The sequence below is a fragment of the Urtica dioica genome, chromosome 5, assembly GCF_054948205.1.
Source record: "Urtica dioica subsp. dioica isolate 48M chromosome 5, U.dioica_male_clone48M_v1_H2, whole genome shotgun sequence".
Lineage (NCBI taxonomy): Eukaryota > Viridiplantae > Streptophyta > Magnoliopsida > Rosales > Urticaceae > Urtica > Urtica dioica.
This window is the reverse complement of record NC_142760.1, coordinates 29,471,778-29,496,296: the sequence shown is the minus strand read 5'-3', so window position 1 is coordinate 29,496,296 and position 24,519 is coordinate 29,471,778. Positions and strand designations below refer to the sequence as shown.

Genomic DNA, 24,519 nt, shown 5'->3' with positions numbered 1-24,519 from the left:
GTTCGTAAGAGATAGTGCTTTAAATATTATTGTATTATGAATGATCAACTACTACTTTTGATGCGCTTTAATTGAGTTACGTGCATCAATTTTTTGTTCTGTATTCATCATGTATCTATGTAAGAATTGGTAAGGTTTATGTATGCCGATTATCATGTGCATGACGTTTATAGCATTAAGGTTTTATTGTGTCAGATTTAAAATTGAAGTGTGAAATTGTTATGATATCATTATTCGTGACAATGTGTATTAGTCAGATAAAATGCACAGTTTATGAATCAAATATATATAATATATATATATATATATATATATATATATATATATTGTACGCTTGGTATGAACGGAATGATATATTCTGCATGCTTGCTTATAATGTCAAACGCACAAATTTTATACCCTAAAGCTAATTAATATCAGGATCCTCTTAATGCTATATTCATAATGTTTTAATTCATAAGATCGTTTACAATATTTGTTTATACTCAAATCTGATCCTCATTGAGTATGTGAATAAAGCTTATAATTTATTGGGCAAGTTAGAAATTGTATCAGCTTAAATCTGATCACCAAAGTGATTTGGTTTTAAAAAGTTTTATGTTGCCAATTGTAGGATGATATTAATTATAGAATAGAGTTTTATTTATTTATTATGATATCCATATTATGATTAATTTGCTAGTCACCAAAGTGGCCAAATTATAAAGTTTTATTTGGGTATCAAATTAAATAAATTCAATTACTCATGTTTATGTGTTGCTTTTAAGTTTAATGACATTATATTTTTAAAGTTTATCATGAGTACATTGAAGTTCATGGTTATAAAACTTTTCGGATCGTCCAAAGGTTGATTATTCGTTTTATAATTCATGAACATTATGGTGGTAAATTGATATGTTTGGTTAGGTATGTTTAGTATATCCAAAGATTGCAAATATATCTAATTTAAGTATGTCAATTACCTATTATGTGAAAAATATTATTTTAAGCATCAATTATGTTACCTTATCGTATATATATTGTTGTTTTGCCCAAAGGTAACTACAATATATACCTTATGTTATTATGTATTTGAATCTATATTACAGTTAAAGTTTATTAATCAAAGCATTTATGTGTGAGCATATATTATGTATTTTGTAGCCTCTATTCTTGTTTCTCATCACTCGCAAACTATGACTTTTATTAAGTTTAACGGACTCAATTTCTCTAAATTGTCTGAACAAATTCAGTTTCATCTTAGTGTTCTGGATCCTGATTTAGCCATCTTAAGTGAGAAACCCGCTTCTCCTTCTTAAGAAAGCAGCGTTGAGCAGAGATCTTTCCATAAATCTTGGGAAAGATCTAACAGACTGAGCTTAATGTTTATGCGAATGACTGTAGAAAACAACATCAAGTCCACATTTAAGAAAATTGAAAATGTAAGGAATCTATGAAATCTGTGGAAGATAGCTCTCAGTCCGACTCTACTAATAAGCGTGCTGTGGCACTAACATGGGTACGTTAACCACCATGAAATTTGATGGTTCTCGTACTGTCCATGAGCATGTCGTTGAATGACGAATCTTGCAGCAGGATTGAAGACCATGTGAATGGAAGTGAATGAAAAAATTCTTGTAACGTTCACCCTTAATTCCTTACCTTCTGAGTATGTCACATTTCATGTGCATTACAATATTCTGAAGGATAAATGGAGTGTGTATGAATTACAAAGTATGCTCATTCAAGAGGAAACAAGGCTTAAGAAACCTGGAAATCATTCGGCCAATCTCGTTGGTCATAAAGGAGCTGGAAAGAAACCATGGAAGAATAATGGAAAGGGCAAGCAAGGACTATCAAAAGCTTAATCAGTCACCTGTCCAAATCCACAAGAAGGAACGAGCCAAAGATACATGCCATTTCTGTAGAAAGATTGGACACTATCAAAATAACTGCCTGAAACGTAAATGTATTAAGGAAAAGCACACAAGACACACGCTTAAGAAAGCAGCCACAAGAAGCTCACAACTCCTTGAAATCATACACACCGACATTTATGGGCCTTTTTACGTACCATCACTTGGTGGAGAAAGGTATTTTATCACTTTTATCGATGAGTTTTCACGTTGTGGATATATCTATTTGTTGCATGAAAAATCTCAATCGATAGATACCCTAGACATGTTTATCAATGAAGTTGAAAGACAATTAGATAGAAAGAAAGGTGAAAATTGTCAGGTCTAATAGAGGTGGTGAATACTATGGAAGATATGATAAAAGTGAACAGCGCCCTAGTCCATTTGCTAAGTTCATAGAAAGCAGTGGCTTATGTGCTCAACACACTATGCTAGGAACACCACAACAAAATGGTGTAGCAAAAGGCGTAATCGTACTTTAATGGATATGGTTATGAGTATGTTAAGCAATTCTTCTTTACCCAAATCTTTGTGGATGCATGCTTTAAAGATCGTTGTATATTAATTGACCAGGGTTCCCAGAAAGGCAGTTCTAAGACACCTTTTGAACTGTGGACGGGAAGAAAACCTAGTTTAAGGCACCTGTATGTTTTTTGTTGCCCAGCGGAAGTAAGAATTTATAATCCACATGAAAGGAAACTGAACTCGAGAACAATCAGTGATTTCTTGATTGGTTATACAGAAAAATATAAAGGGTATCGATTCTATTGTCCTAACCATAGTACAAAAACGGTGAAGTCAATGGGAGTTTAAACCACGTAATGCGGAAATCCAAGAAGTTAGAGTGCAAGTACCTTTGCCTCTACCTTCTTCTCAATTCGTTGTTCCTGTTCATGTTGACCATGATAATGATTTTCAAGAACAATAAATTAACGACCAAGCACCACTGAATGATGTCGTGCCAAATGAACCTATCATAGATGAGCCACAAGAAGTCGCATTAAGAAGATTTGTAAGAGAACGAAGATCCGCTATTTTTGATGATTATGTGGTTTATCTACAAGAGTCGGAATACGACTTAGGAATTGCTAATGCTCCAGTTTCATTTTCACAAGCATAGAAAGTGAGATATCTATTAAGTGGTTAGACGCCATGAAAGAAGAGCTAAAATCAAAGGATCACAACGAAGTTTGGGAACTTGTTGAATTGCCTGAAGGTAAAAGAGTCGGGTGCAAGTAGGTCTTCAAGACTAAGCTCGACTCAAATGGCAAGATCGAAAGACACAAGGCTTGACTCGTTGCCAAAGGTTTTACTAAGAAAGATAGTGTTGATTACAAAAAGACCTTTTCACCTGTCTCTAAAAAGGACTTTCTGAGGATTGTCCCGACAATGATACCTTAAGTTCAATGATACCATCACATCTTTTGGATTTAAAGAAAACATCGTCGATCGATGTACATATCTGAAGATCAGTGAGAGTAAGTTTATAATTCTGGTTTTGTATGTTGACGACATCTTGCTTGCTACTAATGATCTTAGTTTATTACGTCAAACCAAATATTTTCTCTGTAAGAACTTTGAAATGAAAGATATGGGTGAGGCATCTTATGTGATCAGGATAGAGATATCACGTGATAGATCACAAGGATGGTTGAGATTGTCTTAGAAAGCATATATTTATAAAGTTCTAGAGGGATTCAAGATGGACAAATGCTCTGCAAGTGTGGTTCCAATTCAAAGGGAGACAAATTTAGTCTCAATCAATGTCCAAAGAATGAATTGGAACACAAGCAAATGGAACAGATTCCTTATGCGTCTATTGTTGGAAGCTTGATGTATGCACAGACTTATATCAGACCATGTATCAGTTTTGATGGAATGCTGGGTAGGTATCAAAGTAATCCTAGAATAGATCATTGGAAAGCTACAAAGAAAGTACTTAAGTATCTGCAATGAATGAAATATCATATGCTCACTTATAAGAGCTCTGATGACCTTGAAGTGATTCGATATTCAGATTCAGATTTTGTCGGATGCGTGGATTACAGAAAATCCACTTTTGGCTATTTGTTCTTTTAACCAAATTAGTGATTTCATGTAAGTGTGAAGCAGTTTGTCATTGCTGCATCCACTATTGAAGCTGAATTTTTAGCATGCTTTGAGGCTACGAGTTATGGTTTATGGCTGCGGAACTTTATTTCAGGACTTGGAATTGTCGACATTATCGCCAAGCCGCTGAAAAATTTACTGTGATAATTTCGTAGCAGACTTCTTTTCTAAGAAAGACAAGTATTCGAAAGGTGCTAAGCTTATAAAATAGGAATACTCTGTCGTTAAAGAAGAAATTCGGAAACAAAATGTGTCAATCATTCACATTAGCACAAAGCTTATGGTTGCAGATCCATTAACGAAAGGATTGCCCTCTAAGGTATTTACTGATCATGTTGAAAGAATGAGGATCTTTGGATGTCATCCTTGACGTAATGTATGTTTTATGTGATTGACACTTTGAGCTCGATTTTTTTTTTTTATATGAAGTAATGAATCTTGTTTTATGATTAAGTATATACATGAATGCATTATGTGATCAAGATTCGTTTTGTCCCTGACAAAGACATTATTGTCGGACCGTTATGAATACCTTATTATGTGTCATATTAAGTGTGAAGCTAGTATTGTGATACATGGAAGGGACTATGTCGACAAATTGACGTACAACCGCTATGATCCTTATTAGTTTTCATGCTTAATCGGGACTTTATGATGTAACCAATATTATGATGGATTTATCTTAACTATGTGCACTTACGTTTATTATTAAGCATATGGTATCTAATGACACTTGGGCCAAGTGGGAGAATGTTAGACTTTATTTTATAAAGCCCATATATGTGTGTGGCCCAAGTGTTAATACCAATTAGTGGGCTTAATATATAATCCGGTTAAATCCTATTGGTTAATTAAAATAAAGGTAACTTCCTTATATACCCTGATGGTGGGTCTATATAAAGCTAACCCTAGGGATTGGTCATCTCTCAACCCATTATGCAGTTTTCCTGAGCCATCACAAGAAAGCTATCAAGACTTAAGGGGTCAAGAGAGAGAAATCAATTCCGGTGATTCCGCCACCGTCTTCGCTCTCATCATGGATCGAGGTAGGTTTTCTTGATCTCTAATGTTTTGTGAAAATCATCTAGTTCTAAGATCTTAATTATTTATGATCGTTTAAATTATGCTTACATAAATGTGATGAATCACGTCCATGTGAAGTCCTGATTTTCGTCTATTTTTAGCTAAGGTCATCGCCTCTCCTACCGTCGATCTGGAGGACATGTGGTCAGCCTGGAGGATTATGTGGTGCTACGTGCGTGCTAACTTGATTCGAGGTGGCGGAAAGATCAGTTGAAGACTTCTTCATCTGGATTGAAAGTGTGAATGGTTTTGACTTCTTCTTGACAGAAGACTGAGTGAGCTCGGATCAGGCCTAGGCCTATGACAAGGTTATCGGGCTGAGTTCTCAACTCACGCGATCTTCTGTTCATTGGGCTCGAGTTCGTGGGCTTAGGCCCGACTGATGATTTTTAAGTGGTGAGGTTAACTCCTACACCCATAATTAGTCCCCATACCCTATAGGCAATTTCCTATAATTTCCATCACGTATGCCAAAAATGAAATTATAACTTCACTTTTTGTTTTTTTTTGTTCTCCTATTATCTATTCAATTATCAAATCAAGCATTAACGAACCAAATTGTAAGTCATGATTACCGTTTCATCATCAACTATTTTTGTAAAACATTCTGGATATTTCCATTATTGATTTCAGAATCAAAACCGTATAAATATTGGCCCCCAACTCTTATTTCATAATAAATCACTGAGAAGATTTACTTAATCGTAAATAAATAATCGATTTTTTTTTTTTTTTTGGGATGTTTTTGATGTACACTGAAATCAAAACCCTCATTTTCTTTCCAGTGAAAAATTTAACTAACGTGAATGAAACACCTTTGGATGTTTTTATGTATTTACTTTCCTAAATTATAGCGATCACAACTAATTGTTATTAACTACGTACTAACTTTAAAAATCAAAACGAAAATTATTGTTATCAATGAAAGGAGAGAACTATTATTTTGCTCAATACGTTTTTCCTCAATTGAAGACTACAATTTACCTTCGAATTATTCAGCTCTCTGGAGTTTATCTTTGGACGAGCTTAAATGAAGTGATGCCTAATGTTGTGATATCAATTATCTAAATATTTAACTAGGAGTCCATAAATCTTAACTTGAGAATTAAGAGATCCTAAGAGACCAAGTCGATTTCCCACTTATAAATAAGTCATTGTGTTGTGATCAACGAGAAATAGATGATGAGATTAGGGTTTTGGTTCTTCAATTTCATTTTATTATTGCCTAATGGTCTTGACGGCGTTGGGTATTGTTTAGATGTATAGGGGTTCATTGTAATTCTTGAGAGTTTCTATTATTGACAAAGTGACTTTTGGTTGTGGAAGAATGGTCCCTCGTTTTGAGGTAGATTATCCTATTTTAGTAATGATTTATTTTTTTACATAATATTCCATTCAAACTAAGTGTTTAGCCAATAATCAAGGTTTCATAAGTTAGTGCATTTTAACCAATTATAATATAAAAATACTTATATATCCTTAATTATTATCAAAATAATTAATTTAAATGTTGAAAATTTAACCCGTTGCACTTTCTGTATATACAAAATAGGTTCAAAAATTTCAATCGTCTTCAAAATATTTAATCCCCCACTTAAAATGGCAACAAATGTTTGAAGTCTAATAATATGCAACGAGAAAGCAATGAAATGTCAGAATATCAATCTTACTTTCAAAAAATTTAATTCACTTTTCGATGAAGAAGAAGAAGAAGAAGAAGATGAAGACAGTGATGGTGATGACAATCGACGACGATATTGAGCACAAAGATCCACGACGATGATCTAGAGACCGCCAAGCCCACACGCTGCCACACCCTAGGCTACTCACGACAATTTCCACAAATAATTAGGGTGTCGTGTCGGAGAAGAAGATGAGGCACGAAGCTTCCGAATCATGAGGAGGTTGGAGTAGTCGCAATCGACGCCGGCAAAGACTCTAGCCACAGCGGGGGTGAGACCAAGGTTGATGACCACGAGCTTCTTCATTCAGTTACCAATGATTCGGTTTTTGAGCTCGCGAAGAGCTTTAAGCTTCACATCACAGTCCGACGAGGCGAGGCGTGGAAGGAGATCACAACGGCGGGGATACTCGCCAGAGAAATCGAGGGAGAAGCTGAGATCGACATGGCAGTCTCAGCGGAGCCAAAACCGATGGACTGTTTTCATGTGAAGAAGAAGAAGCAGAGCGAACTTCGCGCAAGGATATTATTGGTGGTTTTAAAATTTTGGCACTTTTATCTCAATTTTGAAAAATTAGCTATTTTGCAAAACTCAAACTTAAAAATGATTAAATAGCCGGATCGCTCTTTTAGTAATAGGCTCATAAACATTTGGGAATAAATTCTCATTACATTACATATTCATCAACTAAGCTATTCGTTTTTGATCTATTATTTCTGTATGGCATAATGGATAAAAAAAATGACTATCTAATTATACGTATGGATGAGGACGTGGTAGTTACTAGTTAGTGACTTTGGCTTTTCCACAAAAACCTATATTTATATGAGAATTTTAATTTTAAATAGTTTTTGTCACGTCATATAATCAACACATAGATTCAGATAACCAACCGAGTCACAGTTTCAAAAAATGAACCAGATATCAATTTTTAATCTTAGAAGAATTAAATACCGGATATTTAATCGATTATTTTTTTCTTTAAAAAAAATAAGAACTAAATAATCTCGTATGCTAGGATCAAGAATTGAAATGCCGAAGGCCGATTTCATGCCGATGATCTAAAAAAACGGAAATTACGGTGGCCGATGGGAATTGCGACGAAAAAAAGGTGGAAATTTGCTTAAAAAAATATCGACGGAAATTGCGGTGCCGACGGAAATTTCGATAAAATACGAAAATGCCGACAGAAATAATGTTGCATAATTATTAATATAACAAATAAATTAGTTTCAAACACACACATAATAATTTAAACTCCAAATTCAAGTCTCCAACACGCGTAATAATTTCACATATCATAAAAAAAAAACATAAACAAAAGGTCTAAAACACTTAATAGGTAAAAAACAAAGATAAGTTTGAAACACATATTAAGTTTAACATAGAGAAAAAGACTCAATAGTAAGTTCAAAACACATTCTAGCTTTGAAATCTAAGTCTCAAATATCAAATAAATTTGGATTCTATTAAAAAATAAATTGAGAAAAACATATGTGAACCACACAACATAAATGCACATCTTTCATTCAGCAAGATTTTTCCAAAAGAAATTAAAACGATTCGATTTCATCACAAACTCAAACTGTCGGCACAAAACAGTGGGAATAATATGGGAATTTCGGCGACATTCCCAAGAAATGACGGAAATATTGTTGATTTTGCAGACAACGTGGAAATAATGTGGGCACGGTCGAAATAATATTGTTGATTTTCCTGGGAATGCCGACGAAAAAAATACGCGAAACGACAAATGTTCATTTTTGTGCCGGAATCCCAAAAATAACGAAATTTCCACGCAATTTCCTCGAAATACCCCGAAATTTTAAACATTGGCTAAGATTGTATGACTCCTTTTTACTTGAATTTTGATCATTGTAATAATTTTGGAACCGGGTATAAATTTAAAAACTAGTTTCAAAATAAGTATGGATTTTAAGAATTGGATAACTAGTTTTCTCAAACCGATTTTGTAGCCGTATCCGAATTTTAATGAACCAGATAATCAAATTTTGAAAAACATATAATAAAATTGGATACTGGATTTAAGAAATTGGATAACCAAATTTCGGTTTTGGAGTAAATTGGACTGATTATTCGAACAAATTTTTAAAAACTGAAAATTCGAATTCCGATATAAAAAATGGGCAAAACCGAATGGGAAAATAACACATTTATACCCTATGTTTTAGTGAAATATCGAGTTTAACCCTCGGTTTTCAAAAATGTCGAGTTCATACCCTCTGTTTAACTAAAATGACGAAATTATACCCCATGTTTAACTAAAATGACGAAATTATACCCTGAAATAGATAACAGTGTCACTAATATTCTTTTTATTGACTTTTCATTGACATTGACTATAATATGTATATATATAAACACCAATTATCTTTATTCATTCGCGCTATATATGTAATTTATTTAAAAACTAAAAAATAAACAACAGTCTCTTAATCGTGAAGAACACAGAAAGATGCAAATTGGTAAACATCGATAGTTGATAGTCATCAAAATCGCATATTCGAAAAGAGAATCCAGAATTTAGAGTTACAATTCGAACACGGAATGAAGTCATTTATTAGGAGGTATGAGTTTTATTATTTAATTTCAATTTAAGGCTATTTTTATTTCAAAATTGAGAATTTGGAAGTTATGGCACTGATTTAGATTTGATTTGGCTTTTCTTATATAAGAGTTAATATCAATAAAAGGGAGATTTGTGACGCTGTTATTCATTTCAGGGTATAATTTCGTCATTTTAGTTAAACAGAGGGTATGAACTCGACATTTTTGAAAACCGAGGGTTAAACTCGACATTTCACTAAAACACAGGGTATAAATGTGATATTTTTCAGCTCTACTATATGTTATATTCGTTAGTATCATTTTTTTTGTGGGATACTTGTATTAAACGACTTCTCCATAAATTGGAATCACATCATACACATGAGTCTCATTATTTCAACGTCTGTGAGATATATCAAAATAGATTTTTTTTTTATTTACCCCCTAAATCATTCTGGTTATATTATATATTACTCCCTTAGTCCTAAATACCCCTGTTCAGAATTTGGAAATGAGTAAAAATCACACTTCCATACATTTACGCGCGCGCGCGCGCGCACACACATATATGCAGCATGGGTAATAATTATATCAAATATATACATATATATATACATATATATACATATATATATACAGCATGGGTAATAATTATATTAAATCGTATCATACATGTGAAATTATGATTCCTGAATTGGTTTGACGTGGTCTTCAAATTATCGATTTTGTAAAAATGTACAAGTTTTTTAAATGATATTCAACGCATGGACAACTTGGAATATATTTATAAGCTTTTATATCTTTATAATTTCTAGAAGCTCTAATAAAATTGCACTCCATCGACCCCAAATTGTTTGAAATTTCAGTATTTTTATGGTTTTTTTTATTATTGTAATTGTCAGTCTTCTATATTTTCATGTGATACATTTCATATACAATAATAATAATAATAATAATACCAACAATAATAAATACTTAGAAGGATTAAGATTCTAGAAAAGAAATAACTATTTTACTCGATATTGATTTATGTACCAAAATGCTAAAGAACACAATGATTCAACATAGAAGTTGTTGGAAGGAAAAAAAAAAAGGTACTTTCGTTGCATGCCACTTTCATTATATACATAATACATTAGACGAAAGTGATAATTTGACATGAAATAGAGAAAACATTAAAAGATATCTAGTAAGCTCAAGTTCCGGAATCATACAACGCTTCCGTTCCTGATTGATCAGGGTTTCTAAGCAGTATAGTTAGAAGAAAACCCCATCACAAAGAAACCATGCAAGGCAATAAAGCATTCCTCACTATGCTAATCCACGTAATTAATCATCAACTAGCATACATGAATTAGATCTTGGCTATGGATTCTGAACCAGTTTTGGGTGCGTCGCGGCATAGATCGAACCAGTCACGTCTGCTCTCAAATGAGAGAGAAGATGTTGTACATCGGGACGCAGACTCTCTGATGCCCTTCCAAACAGAGCCAAAACTTCCGGCCGAGGCTTGCTGTTTGCCTGCACCGGCCCTCCTTGCCCTTCATAATGGATCACGTGATGCCTACAAATTACACAAATATATTCCGATACTCAAAGTGTCTTTATTAAAATTTAAAACCAGTGTGTGCCTAATACATGACGAATATGACGGTGATGATGATGATGATGATGATGATAGCACTTACAGGAAATCAATTAGGTCTATTATCTCGGATGCTTCAGCCGGAGTTGAAGACGGCTGTGAGTTCTTCCCAAAGACGTCCACCAATATATTTAGCAGCAATGAGAGGGTCTGAAAGAATTTCGAGAAAATAAATTTCGTATACGAACTGAGGGGAAGTTCTATTTATCTTTTTTAATAATAATATACAAAATTTGTGAGGCAGCAATCCAGGAAAGTCAGAACAAAAAAGCTGTAGTGTGAAGTGGAACCTTACTGACAAATATCTAGGTTACTATATTATAAAAACCTAAAACCTGCATTATATAGAAGTACCCTAAAGAAACCCCACGCATGTGTAACCAATTCCAGAAGCTATATTTTCTTGAAAAATCAAAGATTCTTAGCAGCTTCTACATTAGTTTGGAAACCACACGCTGCCATATAATAGCATCAAATCGGAAATAAGCGTTAGCCCAATCAAAGTTAAAACTTCCTAAATTGTGGTTTGGCATGCTTTTATCTAGTCACACTGGGAAAAAGATACATCTTGTGAAGCCCAAAAGTAGACGTAATAAAGTACCTTAGTGAAAAGTGAGTGAGCATTGGCAAGTCTTGGGAGCAAAGGACTCATTATGCGGAAAGCTACTCTCAACATTGCAACTGATGTGATCGGCCGCAGATGGTTGATGATCATGTGGGTCCCTTCAAGCCATTCCTGAGGGAGATTACTGAAGAAAGAATGAAGCAAGGCTACCACGTTACCTGGAACCACAATAGGTATAGTCTTAGTCGAAATTCCAGACTTGAGATTAATGAAAGTATAATAATAAAATCGATAGTATACTAACTGTTACCATTATTATGACACTTACAAAAATAACTATGCATTTTATCACTAACAGCAATGGTTTCTTTATAATACACCAGTTTATCCTTTAAGTCTAGGTCGCTATTGACGGTATAGTGTTACAGATACAAGACTTTAGCATTATTGCAATAAAGAATCCCTTAGACATCACAAGCAGAGGAATTTCTGTACGACTTCCTATTTTTTTAAGAAGAAACAAAAAAAAATGTTATATTTAATAAATATTGTTACAGAAAAAGGAATGACGGGACTGTCATTCCTGACCCAGACCCGACGCTAAACCAACGCGCCAGCCCGAGAAAGGGAAATAGTTTGGTTAAAGATACGGGATTAGTTAGCAAATAGCTTGCCAAATGTAAGTGACTTTTCATGCTCTTCTTACGAAAATGAAACACAATAACGATACTTTGAATGCAGGAATTTATTTTAGTACAAAATTTAGCTCTAAAGATAGCACGTTATTTAAAGATGCTATTGGAAAGAACTAAATAAAATAAAAAAATATTGAGCAGAAAATAAAGAGGGGTTGTAGAATACCGATTGGTGTTGAGGTGTTATCTTGAGCAGCCCATGTAGGATCCAATAAAGCATATCCGACAGCAGAGTCTAGCTCTCCCATAGGGCGTTTCGAATCAGTTAGCCACCAAGTTTCTTTAATTATTCTCGACGTTTCTATATAAAGTTGTATGTGAAACTCAGTAGGAAGGTGAGCCAACAAAAGACCACAGGCTTGGATCATCAAGCAAGACAATTGTTGGCAGCTATAACCACTTCTTGACAACATGTTAGTGGTATTACTATTAAGGCCTGAAATCGGAGTAGTTGATCTGCTTGCACCCAAAGAATCTGTGCTTCCACCAGAAGGCGATGTTGGTAATACCGAACCTTGCCCAGCACTGTTTGGAGCTCCTTGCTGGCCATTTCTCGACTGGATTAAGGTTGCTTGTACATTGACAATCACTTGCACAAGTGATGACACGATCTGGGACGCTGAGACGGGAAGAGAGAGAATCTCAATGACTGCTGTCTCGAGAACCAGCTGAGTATATGTACCGGGATCCTGAATTTGATGAAAGGCTTTTCGGCTATCGGGTGGAGATGATGTTGGATTTTTGCTGTGTGTAGGCCTTAACAAGTTGCTTGAACCATCACCGACTGGACCGGATTCATTGTTGTGTAATGGGGGTATAACATTATCAACAAGTCCTAACAAGAGCATTGCAAAATAATCCGGAGGCGGGCACATAACAGGATTAGCTGAACTAATGTGCTGCGGAAATGACTCGGAAAACGGAATCTGAAATAGAATAAATTCATGTCAAATCAGGAATTGAACGGAGAAAAAAAAATAAATACAAAAGTACTTCGTGCTTTTAAAATTCAATGACGCATTCCTTACCTTACTGAGGTCGAGAACATTTAGTATTCGAACTATGAGCTTTCCAGGTAAATGGCCATAGAAATATGCAAGTATGTCACGAACAAATGTAAACCTTAGAGGGTAACAGGCAAGGAACTGTGAATACATGACTAGAATCCTCTCAGCCGGATCAATGGCATCGTTTTCAATTAGTCGATAAATCAACAACGGAATGACTGGAAGCAAACGGGCAGCAATATCATCAAAGAACGTGGGGTACCTGTAGAATCGTAACAGCAACGTCAGTGACCATTATGAATCTTACCCATTGTACAAATGCATTTGACAAGTTCAATCGTATTCATTGTCGGTCTATTTTTTATTTTTTTTCGAAAAATAAAAGTAATAATCAGACTGCATATCTGAATGTACAAAGCATACATCAGTTCAAGATATCTCACCTGTCCTTCCATGAAAGATGGTTCCCCAAGGCCTTCTGCAAATCAGTTCGCTTGAACATTCCACTGTAAAGCCAATGCTCGGAAGACCCTCTATTCATTATGTACAACTTCACTTTTTGTTGAAGTTCTTGCCTATCAAGTAGACTAATCTGCTTGACAGAACAGTCGATCATTAATGCCCTTACTAGTAATTTGGTTTTCAAATCTAAAGAGCACCCCGTATATGTTGAGGAAAAAATTGTATATATACTCAGAGAATTAAAAAAAAAACCACCAATGATTGTGTGAGGACGTCTTTATAATTTATTTACAATCCTTTAAGATTAGTCGAAAATAAGTATTTTCTTTTTCGACGGGTATGTTTGGAACCTGGAAAAAAGGATGGGAAAAGAATGAGAATATTGAGGAAAAATTGAGGGAAAGAAAATCCTGGGGAAAATATAAATCAAGACGTGGTATTCCATTTTCCTTGGAATATCCTGTGAAAAATTAAAGCTGCCACTACACGTGTCTCTCTTCTCAGACTCACCCTTCTTTTTGCTCAATATTTTCTAGACACTTCTAAACAAAATAATGAATTTTGATTTTCCTTCAAACTTCCAATTTCCATGGTAAAATCTGTAAATTGTTTAAATATAGATATATACACACATATATCAATATATTATAAATATATATATACACACAAAGCTAATCAATTACGGACACAATGTCCTCAAATTTACATCAAGCAAATTGTTAAATCCTCAAAAAAAAAATTCATCGCTTCAGGACTTTTTTTTTACGTTTTTATTTTACTTTTAGGGTACTCCTAGATCAGAAGACGACATCTTGTATCTACAAGGCTTTAATTATATTGGTGCACTCATCCAAGCGGATAATACCACCGCATCTTGGCCAAGCGATAAAGAGAGCCACATAGATTACCAAAAATAAATTTAAAATTGGTTTCCATTGCCATAAGAAATATATAGCACGCTAAACTAGAGAGTTTTTTTTTCATGTAAGCATTTACATTCAGCAATACTTCTCATCTTCAGTAACTTTATAGACAACAAAGCTTTCTGAATTATCTATAAGGTAAATGACTTTTATAGACATTTCCGCAACACGGTAGTAGAATTAACAAAGTAATTGCATACCACAATACGCAGTGCATGAGGATCATCATCACGGTCCATAAGAGCTAACAGCAAAATATCCAATGGAAGCAACTCGTGAGTCCAAATGAAAAATGATAGGTTTGTTGAAGCTTTCATTACGAGATCCTGAAATAGAAAATTAATTTGAAAAGTCTGAAACTATGCATTGAACATTACACGTGGAAACAACACTCATAATTTCTTTTAAAAAACAAACTAGAATATTATTAACAATTATAAGAGATTTGGTAGAGTAACAACAAAAAAGTAACTATAAGAAAATAGGTGGAAAACACTCGCACCTGCAAGGAAAGTCCATGTGAAAGTTCTAATTGAATGTGATGAAGCAATACATCAACCATCGTGTAAATATTTGATGTCACCTCCTCTGGTGAAAACTCTCTCAAGACACGTGCCTGAACTCAATTGTGAAAACAGAGTACTTATTCAGATTTATGGGGAATCACAATCCCTGCAAAGGAAAAGAGATAACAGCAAAAGTATATCCATCCTAAAAATGTTACAACGTCAGGTCTTGAGATATTTGGGGTATAACAACAATTTTAGATAAATAGATGGTCAGATATAGAATGTTAGAAAGTTAGTTAGCCTATAAATAAAGGAGATTCCGAGGAAAAACGCACGAAAAAAATCTGAAAAGTATTTTGTAAGGAACAGATTTCCAATTTGGAGTGAGCGGACCTCTTGAATGTCTGATATCTCATTGTATTACTTTCGTTCTTATTCCAATCAATACAAGAAATATCAAGGGCGTATCATGCAAATAGTATTGTAACACTTGTTAAATATAAGAAACGTACCAAGTTTATGCTGTTGATATTTTCCGGATGGCCTTGCATCAGTATCCATGCACCAGCACATAGATACTGGCGATGTTGAGGAAAGCTATGACTTATGTATGTCATGACATAAGTAGGATCAGCTGAGGGAGAGAGAAGCTGAGTGCACTGATTAATTACAGTTGTTTCGGCCTACAGATAGAGGGAACAGCCAGGTGACTCATAGTGGACCGTACACAAAAAAACATGTCAATTACATCAAGAACCAATATTTTTTTTACAGATTATGCATGAGAAACTGACTACATCTGAAAACAAAATATGCTTAATATATTTATTCAGTGAAGCCACAATGCATCCACATGTTTAATTTTTATCCCATAGCTGTTCCTTCAAATTCTTAATGTCTTCATGGTGTATCATCCAAACTAAAGCGTGAATTATTTGATACTCCCAGGTGAGACATTTCAACCAGATTCTGTTGAAGTTAAATTTTTTTTTTTTCTTACAGCATTAATCGTTTGAATGTGATATAATTATGTTCTTTATGATCATCTTAGAGTGTACCCAACAGTAACTCAAGGAAAGAACTGCCAGCATGTTTCAATTGCCGGAGCAGAAAATATAGTGTACCTGAAATTGAAATTTCTCTATTTTCTAAGAAAACAATATTCAAATTGAGATTCTTGAGAAAGGAAAAAACCTGCTGCCATGCTTGAATGGAAAGACCCCTCTTATCCATCCGGCCAATCAAGACATCACGAAGAACAGATGGGAAATAGCGTAGAGTTTTCTCTGACCATGTATGTTGACTAGCTCCCATTATTTGTTCTAACATGGGTTGGATATAAAGAAGGTTTTCAGCTTCAGCGATTCCGCGTGTTTTAATGAGAATGGCAAGGGTAACAACAGTTACTCGATTCAAAGTTTCTGTAAATTCAGTCGGACCCTGCCACACACACACACACAAAAATATAATAAGCTTATGATTCTATTATATGAGGAAAAATAATAAAAATAAAGAAACAAATAACAGAGACAAGGGTTTCAGTTCAGAAACAACCTTCCCTTCCCTTTTGACCAAGAAAAACTCTCTGAGTGACAGAAGAAGGTTCATGCACAAGTTTTCTGCCAATCTGAATGAACGATGATCACCACGTTTCCCTTTGAGTGCTGAAATGATTTTCGTAACGTCATACATCAGGCTTTTGTGTTTTCCTTCATATCTACACAAGACAGTTTCAATGCAACTTAGTTCATTGTTTAATTAGACTCATCTTATAAACCGCTTCCAATGGGTGATGTGATTATTACATACGCAGTGCTTTGATTTGCGACATCCAAAAGGATCATTGAATACCATGGTTACATTTGACAAAAAAATTTAAAATAGAACCACCATATAATTCAGACTCTGAATTTGCAGGCAGTATGGATTATTTCTCACCACGCATTGTAAGAATCGATACCTGTAAAGTGGAAGCAGGCGATAGTTCAAAATTTCAAGCACCAAAAGAGTCACACTTGGCTTGCTCAATACTGAAGGGTTCCTTTGCGCTAGACTCTGAAGCAAATTATTTTTTTAGATAATTTCTTAGTATACGAACAAATCAGTAGGAGTTTGAAAGCTTGTGTGTAATCAATCATCATTATAAGTAAATCATTAAAAAGGGCCTTGTTAGGTCAAAAAAGATAATTAAAATAGCAAAAGAAGCACAAAAGCCTTATAAAAATGAAATTACGCTAAAATGAGAGCGGAATAGGGAATGTGGTGCGAGAAGCAGCAAACGCGTGTATGTTTCCACCATTGCAATGTTTGGCACAACCTATCATTTAAAAAAAAAAAAAAAAAAAAAAAAAAAAAAAAAAGAAAGAGCCACGTGAATTTATTAAATATACATGATTACTGTTTGCATACACTCCATTAATATAATTTCCGATGCCACTGCTGATGCTAAACATAACTTGTCTTTGATGAACATGCAAGCTGTGGAAGATCATTGCTTTCTTTAATTTTTTTTTTTTCCTTTTTTTTATAGATATTGAACTTCTATGTTTGCGATAAATGTTTAGCATAAACCCATAATTGTTCTGTTATGAACCCAGAATCTTGATCTCGTAACTCGTCCCTAGTAGGAAGTACTCGAATTCGTTACCATGTTGAATTTCATTTATGCCACCAAACTAAATCAAACATTGTTCCTGAAAATATTATGCCACCCAACTACGACGATCACCAAACAGAAGACCCAGGTGACAAAACACAAGCCAAGATAGCTAAAACAAATAAAAAAAAATATAAAAAAATCTGATAACTTTCCCTCCAAGATTCACACCTCCCTCTTATTTGCTCTCTTCCTGACTAGCAAATTGACAGGCATTTTATTTTTCTTTGAACTTTCAGATATGTATGACTGCGTAAATTTAGACTAAGTTCCCATCTTAAGCTGAGGTTCCTTAAATAACTATTTCCCTCGACTATTGCATTACTATTTGCTTCTAGAATTTATCATCTCTCACTTGCATGCTGTTTTAATTCATTCAATATCAACACTACAGAACACTAAATATGAACTGCAAAACTTAAAACAATAGAGCTGAGAGTGTACCTGTCCGGAAAACAGTGATTCTTCCATAAGAAATGCTAGCTTTAAACACATGTTCATGGAAAATCCAGACAACAGTGACATTGGCAGTGGATTTACTTCCCTCATAACCATTATTCTGTCGTTGGGCTGTAAATTTGGTCCTGGTAATAGCTCTGTAACTCCACCAGAGGATAACCAAGTCATTACTGTTTCGCAAGCTGGCTGAGCCATTGTGTAAGACACGACCCAAAACATTCCAATGGATCTATCATCCAAATTCATGTAGTCCATCATGCGATCACCTGCGTTGATACGAATTATAGTCAAAAGAAGCTATTCGATTCGGACGTTAGCTTGAGAATGTGATAGAACCCTATGAGGAAATAAAAGGAAAATATATTGTGTATAGATAAAATGGTGTTTACAGATAGTTAATGGCCTTTCGAGAGGACCAGGGCTCTCTAATGGGAAAAAAAATCCCAAACTAGACTAATTCACTGAATGCCCTGCCTAGACCCTCTGACTGAGTATAATTCTTTAAAAAAAAAAAAAAAAAAAAAAACAACAACAACAACAGCGGGACGTTTTATTGAAACTGGCAATGCCGAAAAAGATTATAGAACAAGTCAACGAGAAAGGCGCAGAGCCCGGAACAAACACTAAACCAACACACCATCCCAAGACTCAGACCTCAAACTCAAAGACAAAAACCCGAGAAGGCTAAGTATAATAACATGGTTTATTATCCTAAACCCAGGGTCGTATCAGAAAGACACTTAAGATTATCTGTGACACATTCTATGTTTGAAAATATCCTTGAACCTACCGAGTCTGATTATACAAGTTCACTAGACTTTTGATTGACGTACAGCCAGACAGAAGATGTGCATGTACCTTTGCTTGCCTTTCTCCACCATTCATCTATTTGTTTTCCTTTCTGAAGTTGCTCACTATTCAGATATTCTCTTGTAGATGGATTCAATGACCAAATACGCAAATTCTGACAACTGCTGATGAAGTCGAGCAAGATGCTTTGAGGACTATTCGGATCAGAGCTTCTGTCTTCCCTATGAAACGATAAAATATTTCTCGTTGTCTCCACCTTAAAAAGAAAGTACGAAAAATAATATAAAAAACAAAGCAAAATGTCACAATAATAAGCAGAGAGAAGAAAGGGAATGAATATTCACAATTTAAAAACCACCTTTCTGGCATCTGTATTCAGAGCATTCATCACAAGCTCAACTCGGATAATATCTGCTATTAGCAATGTAACATGATTTGTTCTAAGAATTTGGTCATCTCTGAGGCGTGAAACAAGCTTCTCCACGAAATCGACAAAATCAATGCAGCCATTTTTTACAAGAAAGAAAAAAATATCAGTAAAGAAACGCCACTCCTGCCAGTAATTCATCTCTGCAAGAAAAAAGGTACAAGAAATAGCTTAGTCAAACAAGCATCTCAGCGTTCTTCTAATTCTTACTAAACAAACATATCTCAATGTTAACTTCTGAAATCAGAACCATATGAACTTGTCTCCTCATGCCGACAGAGTAAGAAGCTGGAGTAGCATGATTTTTTTTTTTTTATATAGAAAGAAATAGAATTATTTATTAAAACTGAACCCCCCGAAAAGAGGCACAGCCAGCTAAACAACGAAAACCGAACGTCCCCACACTGGAGTAGCATAATAGTGTGATGTGAATTTACACAAAACATAAGTAGATTGCCATTTTTATTTAATTATTTCAATAAAAATAAATCTTTTATCAAATAAAACGGGTAAGAAGCAGTAGTTCTAAATAAAAAATATAAGCCTTCAAGACATTCATCGAAAATCGAATGAGATAAGATAAAGAAGAATCTTGACATAGACAAAAAGCCTCCCACAAAGATAAAACAAAAAATTACCTGAATTTGTCAACTCTACCAGCTCAACTATTCTATCAATTGTTCCCTCGCAAATCATTTCAGAGCTAAATACAGCACCGGGAGTAAATCCACGGGTAGAAGAAGACCTATAGCAAGGAGCAGCAAGGAGTACACGCTTCCACCAATCAGGAGACGGAGTAGTTCGAAAAGCGTGTCTAATGCAACGTAAGGCTCTCTCCCAATCCAAACTTCCTCTTTGTATAGAATTCGCAAGATCCTACAACAGCCCAAAAAATAAAATACCAATAACATAAAAAAATAAAATAAAAAAAACAGTCCAATCTGAATGTCTGAATGCTGAAGTTTTATTATTTCACAAACACAGCCACATGAGCTCGCCAAACAATGTGCATCTCAACCAGTAGCAATCCATCTATAGCTTCACTTTGGCGTTATATTTTAGGGTGCATGAAATTGAAATACCATCTGTATCCTAAACGTAAGTAAGAAAACCATGAACTTCTCTAGCATTGATGAGAAGCTTCTGCCAGAAGCACTGGTAAAACAGTACTTTTTCTGCTGTATATAGCATTTGATTATATTGAACTAAATATTATCTAGACGCTAATGAAAATAGGAATCTGAACTGAGGAAACAAATTAATAAAAGGACATAAGATAAAATTCTAATGGATAACTTTCACTTTATCCTAGATAGATAATGCTATAGCATTTTACACACACACACACACACACACACACACATATATATATATATATATATATATATATATATATATATATATATATAAAGTTATAAAAAAAATATAACTCTATAACAATATATCACCGACAACCATTCAAGTGATTTGATTAAGATCAGTTCTAAAAGAGATCATATTCAAGCAATACCATCAAGGCTTCGCCCGACTAAGCCCACCGATGGTCCCAAGTGCTCAGTTCTAAGTGGAATCAAATATTCATTATATGAGATCACTTTTCTTTTTTATACCGATGAGACATACAAATCTTCAAGCCCACATGATAAGCTGGACTGAACAGATTACATGGTTGTGCAATTCTAATTTCCCAATGAAATGAACAGGAAAAGCTAAAGTATATGACACCTCATTCATTAGTTTTTCGTATTCATTCATCAAATGGAAAGGGAAAAAAAAGGACATGGTTCATTCAGGATTATATTGGAGAAAAAGTCATCACCTCACCGTGCAATGGCTCACCAAGAACACTTGGATATGTTATCGGCGAATATCTCAAGTTTGCAACAGCTTCTCCTGGAGTAGTGGGAGCAACGTTTGAGATAAAACGCTGAGTCCCGAAAGTAGGGCAATGAAGATGCTGGTCCAACATTTGCATGTGGATAGCCATCATATCCCGCCTCCTATGGATCTCCAAAATAAGCGTAAATAAGGCTTCGTCCTCGGGTAAATTTTCGACGAATTGCAATCCACCACGAAGCAACTCGTAAAACGGAACCAGGCACTTTTCCTCATCAACCAGAAGCCATATGATATCCAAGCAGATATGCAGCCACTCGGTCAGAGCCTTGTCGGGTCCACGAGAATCCTCGCCCCCGAGTTGCCTATGATCCCAATTAACCAGCCAATTCAACATCTGAGAGAAAACGTCCGCGACAGTCACCGGTTTCAAGCTGAACTCGAGACCCACCAAGACAATCTTGCAGCAGAGTTGCCGTAGACTGCTTATGGCATTGTCAGACGACTTCGCCGGCGACATAGCCACACCAGAAGCGGATTCAATGGAAGGCAACGGCGAAGCCGGGTTCGACTGGAAACCGACGGGGTTGGAAATCGGAAGCGAAGCTCCGGCGGCGCTTGTCTGAGACATCTCCGCCGCAGAGACGGCAGAGAGGAGCGGCGGAAGAAAAGTGTCCCAGTTGATGAACCCGATGCTGCACAAGCCGTGCAGAGCGAAGAGAAGAAACTCGGCCCGTGGCCCGTGACCGCTGAACTGCACGACCAGAGATATAATCACGGACTCCGTCACGGCACGCAATTGCTCTCGGTCCTGAACCATGATCGTGTTGATTTTCGATGTTATATTACAAAATAAAGGACACGGAAGTAATAAATAAAGAATGAAAAGATCAACAGAAAAAGAAATTCAAATAGCATTGTGGCTTACAGAAATCTGCCTCTGAATTTGCTCGAAATCCAAAATGAACTGCTCGTCTCTAGGGGGTTCATCTCTGTTAAGAGCAACAACACGCTTCTGTGTCTTGTTTCTGTATGGTTTCAGAAACATGGTCAAAAGCTTACCTTACAGTTCATAAGTATCATCGTATAAAATTACTGAAAAAAAAAAAAACAAGTAAACGGGAAAAACTAATCCTTCAAGCTCAGTCCACCCATATGTGCAGAGCCAGTAATTTTTTTTATTTACTTAGTTTTTGCTATGAGAGTTCAGAAGCACGGCGAAAAGGTTTTCATTATAGTTCAAAATTCTCGTAACAGAACATAGGCAAATCAGAAAAAAAATTTAAAAAAATTATATATATATTCTTAACCTATGAAGCATCAAACAATGACATATATGAAATGAAAGAATGAAGCAATCAGGGACTTACGGAGGCTCGCGCACTGCATCTTCAGGTCTCTGGTTGGAAGTTCGCTGCGATTAAACAACAACAACAAGGTAGAGAGGGAATCAGTGGAATTATTTTCGGCGGAGAAGAAAAGAAATGGAAGAAGAAAGAGAGGGAAAATATACTCCCAAGTAGAGGTCGAAGAGATTGACGATAGAGGATCGGGCTGGGTGGAACTGGCAAGCCCTCGAAGCTGACGAAGCTCTTTGGCTTTGTTCCATTTTTCACATACCCACGTCAACAACAGGATCGGCACCGACAACTCGTATAATCAGGGAAGTCAGGAAAATATATATATATATATATATATCTTCTATACAAATTAGTTCCAATTTCTAACTCCTATAAGGATTCGCACCAATAATTTTAAAATTAGATTTGGTTCATCAATAAATTCGCAATTAAGATTTGTATAAATGACATTTTTTATCCCTTAACTACACCCCTTATAGTTTTCAAAAAAAAAAAAAAAACTACACCCCTTATAACAACTCACTTTTTTTAATGTAAAAAATCGATTTTTGCTCGTCGATATCATAATTTATGTCACCTTAATCATTTTTTTTTTTTAGAAAAGGATGTCACGTTAATCATTTCGTGTATTTTAAACTCAAGCCGTCAATTAAATAGGCATATTTTTATCATAGGACTCATTAAAAAAAATGAAATTATCGAAATTCCTTTGTGTATTATTTATCTATATAATTTATATTTATTTTATTAGAAAATAAAAAAATAAAAACTCTGGTCTTTAAATAAACACACACATATAATAATGAAAAAAAAAACACATAAACATATAAGATCATCTCCAACTCAAAACTCTATCAATACGGTTTCTTACACTCCAAAATGCAATTTATATCAATATTTCATCTTCAACTCAATACTCTATTTTTTACACCAAAAAATCACAATCCCCATTTTTTCTAATATTTTAATAATTTTAACTTTCCAGTTATTACATTACAGTCCATATATTTTTACCTTATATCTTTTGAATCCAATTATGTTATACAATTTTATACACATTATATAAATTTAAAAGAATTATATGACTCTGCAATAAGTACAAAATAAAAAGTAATATTTTTAAAAATAAAAAACACACATTACATACAACATTTAAATACTCGGCAAACAATTATAAAGTCAATTGTTGACAAAAATACTAACTAAGACTTACCTAAAAAAAAAATTTAAAAAAAACATAAACTAGGTAACAAAAATACAAAAACTACTTATTATTTAGTCTTATTGGTTGATATATTTTTCTCAATAACAACAAGGGACTTCTTCTATACCAAATTCACTTAGAAATAAGAAATCCTATATTCTTATATACTAAAATGATTTTGTGATACATTAATATAACTACATGTAAAATATTCAAATACATTAAATTTTTGGGTCATTTTATAATTATTTAAATTATTATAATATGATTAAATTCTCAATTCAGTATGGAGTGAAATGAATAGAGAAACTCCATATTTAAAGTTTTTCTATTCACTCACTCTATAGTGGAGTGGGAAATAGAGTTAGGTTGGAGCAATCCAACCTCATTTTGTCACTTCTCATTTCACTAGTTTTATAAACGCGCGATGCGCGAGTTAGCAATTTTTTATTTTTTTTTAAGTCAAAAATAAAAATAAGTAAAATAGAGTAAGTTGAAGACTTTTAATTGTATTAAATTAAATCTAGCAAAATCGTTGTCAAGGATGTTTAAAAAATAACAAAAGGTAGAAAAAAAAATTCTTTTATGATTCAAAGGTTTCAAAATACTGAATGTTTTCCTAT

General features: G+C 34.6%; 1 protein-coding gene across 1 annotated transcript; it reads right to left on the bottom strand.

The window, feature by feature from the left end:
* Window positions 1-10,479: 10,479 nt before the first annotated feature.
* LOC149397779 (mediator of RNA polymerase II transcription subunit 23-like) lies at window positions 10,480-23,036 on the bottom strand. The gene is made up of 21 exons (XM_089614868.1): window positions 22,845-23,036; window positions 22,702-22,745; window positions 22,260-22,359; window positions 21,315-22,142; window positions 20,134-20,371; window positions 19,427-19,638; window positions 19,117-19,324; window positions 18,244-18,524; window positions 17,377-17,460; window positions 17,104-17,198; window positions 16,698-16,860; window positions 16,338-16,583; window positions 15,656-15,826; window positions 15,137-15,250; window positions 14,835-14,960; window positions 13,693-13,841; window positions 13,271-13,511; window positions 12,409-13,168; window positions 11,584-11,765; window positions 11,026-11,132; window positions 10,480-10,901 (listed from the first exon to the last, which is right to left on the bottom strand). The coding sequence occupies exons 1-21, from the start codon at window positions 22,938-22,940 to the stop codon at window positions 10,703-10,705; spliced, it is 4,644 nt and encodes a 1,547-aa protein (XP_089470994.1). The 5' UTR covers window positions 22,941-23,036; the 3' UTR covers window positions 10,480-10,702.
* Window positions 23,037-24,519: the final 1,483 nt, after the last annotated feature.

Excerpts from the sequence above, each read along its gene's own strand:
- LOC149397779 (XM_089614868.1), bottom strand. The coding sequence starts at position 22,940 with ATGGAACAAAGCCAAAGAGCTTCGTCAGCTTCGAGGGCTTGCCAGTTC. Across the intron at positions 17,461-18,243 it reads AATCACTGTTTTCCGGACAG|GTTGTGCCAAACATTGCAAT; the intron begins GTACACTCTCAG and ends TTTAAATGATAG. Across the intron at positions 11,766-12,408 it reads TAACACCTCAACACCAATCG|GTAACGTGGTAGCCTTGCTT; the intron begins GTATTCTACAAC and ends TTGTGGTTCCAG.